This window comes from Anopheles funestus, chromosome 2RL, assembly GCF_943734845.2.
Source record: "Anopheles funestus chromosome 2RL, idAnoFuneDA-416_04, whole genome shotgun sequence".
Lineage (NCBI taxonomy): Eukaryota > Metazoa > Arthropoda > Insecta > Diptera > Culicidae > Anopheles > Anopheles funestus.
In genome coordinates, this window is record NC_064598.1 from 75,493,942 (window position 1) to 75,501,765 (window position 7,824).

Here is a 7,824-nt window from a genome sequence, read left to right on the forward strand (position 1 = left end):
TGTGGCAGTGGATGGAAAAAATGCACAGGCACACCTTAGAAACCAGATGTAACAAGATTTCGCTTTGATACATTCGCAATTCGTTGCAAATAGACCAGATGCACCGTTATCGACGGAAGGTCTATAAAAACCGAACTCGATTGTTCAATTTTTGTCAGTTACTCGCGACTGTTGGGATCGTTTGTAGTGAATATATCACGCTCAAAATCGGTTTCTTCATAGGGGACGCTCACAAATTAGTAATACTAGTATTTTAGAAATTTTGTGTGATATTAAGACCATAAAAAAATGTGTGAAACGTATTCATTATTAGCTTACTCTTTGGTAATTTGTTTGTCGAATCTTGTTCACTACAACTGTGTCCTATCTATAAAAGCGCCCTAAAGAGCTTAACGGGTTTTGTCGTCCTGTGTCTTTTTTACCACCTGGTCAACTGATTTTAGCCTTACTAGTTTGTTGCACTACAAAATCATGAGGTTCTCTATCTCTCTCTCTCTCTCTCTCTCTCTCTCTCTCTCTCTCTCTCTCTCTCTCTCTTATTGGCTTCAACGACCTTTAAGGTCACACCGGCCATTTCTGGCTTACTATACTTATTTCTACCGCGTAGCCGTATGGTCAGTCGTTGCTACGAGCAGAGGTCCGGATGGGATTTGATCGCCTGTCCTGTCATGTGGACCAGCGCCGTTTATCGCATACACCACCGGGCCGCCATGCGCTTATTTTTAACAACTCTACAGTTTCAACAAACGTGTCCAATTATGACAACGAATTAAAAAAAGAATATTAGTGCATTGCTTAAAAGGAACTCTAGAGTTAGTTTGCAGTTGCAGGAATTTCCTTAAAGGGAGCTGGAAAATGGGAGGTTAATGCTTATGTCGTAAGCTCGTTCAAAGTATAAAAAAGGTATAATGACAAATTAACAAAATATTCATTCTAATGTATATTTCCCCAGTTCGACAAATCAATTGTTCCAGCTAGAAATAGGCTTGATCTCTTATTATTGTACTCTTATCAAAACGTTTGCTCGTCTATTTTACTTAAAAGGGATAAGTTTACTACATTGACAATACATAATATTTAATCCTAGAGCTAGAGCTTTCAGGTTGGACCATTCACCGATAAGAATAATGCACCAATTTTGTGAGGAAGGATTTTATGTCGCCACATAGTCAAAGATTTTTTATTAACATTAATAAGAGTGGTATGCTGCTAATTTTAGATAAAAATTCTCTAATAATTATTAATAATGTTCATTTATGGTCAGGTTGTCGCGGTTGAAACTAACAACAGCCCAATAATTCAACATAAGCTACGAATCGGTACAGCGAACGATTAATTGTGGAGTGCACAACATTTTTCTCGCTAATACCATTTTATGAGCAGTACACTTCATGCTTAAGGCGTTGTAAGACAAATTTCTGTTGTATTTCCCGTAACGTAGTCGCGGTCATTCTGTAGCTGGCAACGAATACAGAGAAAAAATCCTACTCGTAAATCTTCTTGCCTACCACCCGGCTGATGAAGTTTTATTGCTCACGGTAATGTAAAAAATGGTAAAAAAAACTCGCTGCTATATAAGAAAATACCAACGCCTGCACTCCAACATGCAGGTCGCTGAAACCGCTAAACCGTTGATCGGCCGTTCATGCGCTCGGCACACCAGCGTGCGGTAGTTCTGGTACATTCCACTTCCCGCTTCACATGCTTAACGTGTACGGCGTGGTGTTTCACTCCGAACGAGCAAGCGCCCTCCGTAGGCTACCCTTTCCCTAGCCCGGCTGTTCGTTCGTACCTCGGCCACAAGCTCGCAGCACAAGCGCCAGCATCTTGCACTGGAATGTGACATTGATCTTGACGATCGAGAGCATGCGCGATCGCGTTTTCGCGCTGGTTCGGAACGCGGATGGCTTTCGCTTTTTATCTCGCGTGTGTTTAGGCTTTTTTGCGTGTTTTTGTGTGTGTGTTTTTGTTTTGCTTTTTGTACCAGCGCCCGAGGTTGGTTTGCGGTGTTGCTGTGTTGTGCTTCAGTGCGTTAATCGGCTGTAAAGTTTGTCACCCGTAACGGACCCTCTGAATGGTGAACTTTGGGCATATATTTGATTGGTTTTCATTTCGTAGATGTGTGGTAAATAACTCCCGGTTGTTTGGGATTGGTAGGGGATAAAGCTATACACATTGGGGTGCAGCTTTGAGCATTATTGCTACGTTGTCTTCTACGTTGGCTTCTAGCAGCACGACCAGAATGGGCGGCATAGCAAAGTGCAATCGGGCAAACGGCTTTGATGGTGAAATTAAATGAGCTAGCATTAACACCCACCCACGCGAATGTTTAACCCTTTAATGTGCATAACAAAAGTTTTTTTTCATAAAGCTAAGTTAAGCTTATAAAGAAGATATTGTATTAACAGTTTAAAAAATATATTTCTAAAAAACATTAACACATTTGTGTTTTTAAAACTTTGAGAAATTTCAAAGTAAAAAATAGTTTTTGTTTCATATGAAATTTCTAAAATTGTAAAATTTTTGACTGTAATCACAATCACCTAATAATATGTAGGTATATTGTAAATGTAGTACGTTTTTATATAGTAAATTTTGGCTGTAATAAAGAAATCAATTTAACCCTTTTTATTTGAGAAAAAATCTGTTAAAAAACTAATCTATTGTACTCTTGGAGATCGAGATCGCTTTTTTTTTTGAGGGATTAACATGTTTAAAATATGTTATACCTAATTTAGAAAATAAAATTCAAAATGTACTTGCACCAAGGGATAGCTAGAAATTACTTCTATGCGCGATAAACGGTATGATCAATCGCGCCGTACCGATGGTGTAGGTATGTTTTTACATTCCGATTGCGATCGACAACAATATGGCACAGCGCAAACTGCTCTAGGATAGTGCTTTTCCCTTTTCCTTGTATTGCGACAGCGCGGAATCGTACTGTGGTCAGTCCTTAGTCTAACCTCCGATCGTTCACCCAGGAGTACCATAAGAATGCAGGAAAGCTGCACGGATTGGCAAATATCAAACATTCGTAAACGGAGTGTTCCCCGTTTCGCGGCAATCCGATGCTAATAGGTCGCAAGGTGTAATGAAACGTCTGGGTACATTTCATAATATCAAGCTCGCGTGCCGGGATATCGAATAATTCGACGCTTTTCGTTCAAGTTGATATGTTTGCCTAAACTTTCCCGCCCGTACTCTCCCAATGCTGCTGATGTAATCTGATCGAATCGAACTAGTTCTACGGAAAAATGCACCTCAACGCGCAACTAGTTCAAGAGAAGTAGAGCACAAGGAAATGACGCCCGCGCTGGACTACCAAGATGTAGTCTGGCTAGCTGTTGGTGGGACCCCGCGTAGGAGTCCCGTACACCGACTCAGGTGGTGGGAATTTATAGTTGAACTATGTGGCGATATATGTCTTAAGTTTCGGTTTGTGTTGTTGTCTGCGACAGTTTGTCGTTTTTTGTCTGTGCTCTAGAAGTAGCGAGACATTGATCCACAGGAATGGTGGTTTGGAAACGGCAAGGAACGGTTTAGATTTGCATACTTGGAGTTCAAGGAGGCATTTTTACTTTCATTTTTAGGGCTGTGTATTGGAACAGGAAAACATGAATCGGGTTCTAGCGCACCGTTGAAGAACACGCTTGTAATATAATTGGATCTCTTTTGATGTTAGCCTATGACCCAAGATATTGCTGATGAAACGGTCGTTGAACGTGTCGTCAGAAATATGAATGAAGGTAATTAAGAGTGAAGTAGAAATCTTATAACACTGTAATTAACTACGTTTATAGGTGCAAAATCATTAACATTCTGTTATGTTTCTTATTGCAAATGATGAGTTATAAATATAATTAAAAAATCCCTTATTTACCAGAGTATATTTTTTTTAATATAGTTCGAACTTTGAATATTTATAGAAACTGCATGTCTTACCAGAACATAAAGTTAATTTAAGCAATATTATATCTCGATTTTAGGCAGATTACAATTTACCCTTTTAATTAAAAAATATAAGACAAATTCAGATTAAGCGGAGTCGTTAAACACGAGTTTTTTCTGCTTCTTAAGAACGACCAGGTATCAAGAGCTAAACACGAATTGTAGCTTTCCAATTCTTTTCTTCGAGAGGCGAATGACCAAAACCCTCGTAAAAGTCAAACAACAACAAAAACATTTGTTTCTAGATTTTTTCTTCAAAAACATTGTATATGCTTCATTAGGAAGGTTGTTATACTACACACGAACAGTTGTTATACACGCGAACATACGACATTTGGACCATATATTCCTGAATAGCATTTGAACATTGTTTTATCAAACACCCCATTTACATAGTAAGTGACTGAAAATAATCCAAATTTATTGGACTAATTTGAGAGAGATAAGTTAAAGTTATTGGGTGATTTAAAGAGCGTGATAATAAGTTCGGTGAACCGTCAATCTAAACGATAAACTAATCAAATGAGCAAAAAAATTCAACCATGAATTTCAATGTCCACGAATCAAATTTTTGGAATAAAACAGGTTAGAAGAAGAACATCATGATCTTACTGTTAAGTTTATTACGATGTATTGTTTTTTTTTCTACAGTAGAGCAACAAGATTAATTTCGTTAACGACGGAACCATGAACCGATTTATGGATACGATAAAACACTAAAGCCTTGTCCAGCTTACAGCTTCTGTTCGGTGGTACCAGGTGCTATCAGCTTCTGGTCGACGGTGTGTCCCGGCAGCGGTGCAACATGTACCGAACCGGCGTTAATGGCTTCGTACCTCGCGACAGGAGACTTGTCCGCACCGGTACCGTACTCCGTGCCGAAGGTAGCAATGTCCTTCACCACTGGCAGCTTTGTGTTGGGTGCTACTGGGACGGCTGCTGCGCCATTTACGCCGCTGGCGGCCGTTTGCTTGACACCGACAACCGGTGGCGTCTGGAGCGTTGTTTGTTGCGAATTATTGTTAGAATAGTGCAGCGAGGAGTACGAAACGGCAGCCGCATCCGAATGCGGAAGTCCGTGGCGTACGAGCTGAACCTGTGCTGGTAGCTGTGGCATGTTGTTAAACGGAGGCAGTGCTACACCTGGAAGCAGTTGCTGTTGCTGTGGTGGTACGGGAAGTTGCAGCTGGAAAGGATACTGTCCGGGTTGAGCAATTGGCAGAGGGTACTGTGCCGGGAAGGGTACGGCAACTGGAGGTAGTTGTGCACTGGGAACTTGCTGCACAAAGGGAAACTGCTGAACCGGTAGGAACTGTGGACCCGCATAAGGATAGGGCACATTCGGGCCGGTAATGGGTTGCCAATCGTTGTACGGTACAAAACCTTCGTTAAAGTATGGATCAATCAGCTGCTGTTGAGCATTGGTAAGTGTCAGTACTGACACTAACGCTATCAGAAACTGAAGAGATGACATGATTTCTTAGTTACAGTTTCACTATCACTCGGTTTTTTTTTTCTTCTACGCCTCACCATACCTTCATGATATGTTGATAGCAATCACACCTGCACAAGAAAACACTTCACACGAAAGTCACTCTGACGCAGTGACCGATCCGACGCAGTTTGATTGGAAAAATCAATGAACGATCAGATTTATATGACGTGTGGTTTGACCGTTTTCACACCGATTGGAAAATTGCGAAATTTTGAAGCCATCGCTAGAGACCTGCCCATGGTACGTGTAGTGGGAGCACCCTCCAATGGAAGGTCATCGTGGTATCGGTGGTTGACGGTTAATGGTCACTTTCTAGGTCGTACCATCGGTAGACATCGAAGCTACGGTGAAAACCTCCGGTGACTCTTTATGTGGATTGCTCTCGTTAAGGTTTCGGTCGGTTCCACACGCGGTTCAGAAGTGTGGTCACACACGGAAGTGGTAGTGAACCGGAGAGGTAGCAGTAGATTTTGTGTAGTATTTCCTTCCTTCGAACGGATGAGGAAAGCCTTGCCAAACGAGATTGATTCGAAATTGTTATCGAACAATAACAATTCACGCCTGCCACGTGCTGATGGACAATAAGACTCCAAGGTGTATTTTAAACCTTAATGTAATCATCGTTATCTTTATTTATCAACTTGGACACTACTGTCACGGCAAAACGGACATCCGTGGATTGGAATTCCGTTGCGTCAAGACGCGGTGACGCGATTGGCGGATGGGGGCAGAATTTAGCTCCACACGCCTTTACACGACCATGACGACAATGCGAAGGTGTCGCCAAAGTGTCCAGATTCCAGTTTCCTTATTCAGATCGTGCAAGAACCCATGCTGGTTACGATTGTTTAATCAGTGGATTACTTAATGCAGCTGGAACCAATAATGTCCCAGATGCTGTTGCAATACTGGTCCACCTTTGCAAGGACCTACCACAGCATCTATTGCGACTTAACCGAACCCCCAGGAGCACTTGCAGGCCACACCGCTGGAGCACTTGGGCAGCATTTGATCTCTCCAATTACTTCGTGCCGGCATTGGGAATTGCTCTGGACAAGCTAAAAGTGGACCTGCTTCGAAACGATCGAAACAAGTTTTCCCTTCTTGGACCGTCCATTGTCCAGCGATCGCTCTGGATCTTTGGCTCTAGAGGCTTTGTCCACCGCTGTTGTATGTGTGTCTGTGTGCCCGCTCTGTTCACCAGTGACGGTTTCACCTTCCGAGCATACGTCGCATTGCCACACAAGAATAGAAGTGTTCGATTTGAAACTCTCGGTAAAATCGATCGCTAGTTTTTGCGTACGAGCTCAACCATCAGAACATGTTTCAAGCTACCACATGCTTCACATAAGCACTTGCGCCCTTGTTTCTTACCGTCCGCTTGCCGGATATGAAGTCTTCGTCTCAGCAGGGAAGGTTGAGCATTTTCGTCGATTACTATTATTGGTACCTAAACCGGTAATGCGATTTAGTTCCAGATGCTAGGCAGTAGATCTATACGTGCACATGATATGTAGGCGCTTACATATGGTTGTTCCGTATGTGTCGTATAGATTTAAATTTGAGCTTGGAGTACGGCGTGGACTAGCGCAGAAATGAGTCCAAAAGAGCAGAAATGAGTCCAGCTATAGTTTGTAAAAATGGTAACTCAATTGCCCATAGGTTGTTCGAATGACTCAACGTATAGTCTACTAACGTGTTACTATTTATTGATACTTTAGTATTAGTACGAGTAAATTCCATTTGAAACATAACAAATGAAGGTTAAGATGCGTGCAGACGGTTGATATAATGCAGTATATTTAAAGATGTCGTTTTATTTTCTTTCTTTTCTTTTTAAAATCACTTTAAAGAGCTTCAACTATTGTCCAGATACAAGTAAAAAAAAAACTAGTTGGTGGCTTTCTCATATGGTAATTTTATTTCCTTATTTGTCCGATAGTATATAAGTTCAAACATATGTACGCAAAGCTACTAAAAAAAATATAATAATTGTTAAATAACTTTTTAGATTTGGAGAGTACAATTTTCAGTAGTTTTCAATATTTTACTATGCTCTATATCGCGATCAACTACACACTGCATGCCTGTTTAGGAGCAGCTTTGTACGTTTTTCCTTTCCGGTAATATTCAAGCAAAAAAGGGCAATACAACAACAAGCTAGAAGAACGTGCGATCGAGCAGGAAAGAAAAACAAAACGAACAGAGAGCAAAAATAAATAAACATATAAATGGCAGTAACTGAATCAAGGTTACTGCCGCCTTTCTACAACCGCGAGAGACTCGCCCAACCGTCAGTGATCCGAGTAATGAATCGACCCAGCCAGCAACACAAGCATTCCTTGGTTGACGCTCGGGATGGGTTTGGAATCGGTTTG

The 7,824-nt window shown here is 41.3% G+C and overlaps 1 protein-coding gene across 1 annotated transcript; it reads right to left on the reverse strand.

The window, feature by feature from the left end:
* Nucleotides 1-4,551: 4,551 nt before the first annotated feature.
* Nucleotides 4,552-6,366, reverse strand: LOC125766095 (uncharacterized). The gene is made up of 2 exons (XM_049431703.1): nt 5,487-6,366; nt 4,552-5,410 (listed from the first exon to the last, which is right to left on the reverse strand). Exons 1-2 carry the CDS (start codon nt 5,490-5,492, stop codon nt 4,685-4,687), a joined length of 732 nt encoding a protein of 243 aa, XP_049287660.1. The 5' UTR covers nt 5,493-6,366; the 3' UTR covers nt 4,552-4,684.
* Between the last annotated feature and the right edge of the window lie 1,458 nt (nt 6,367-7,824).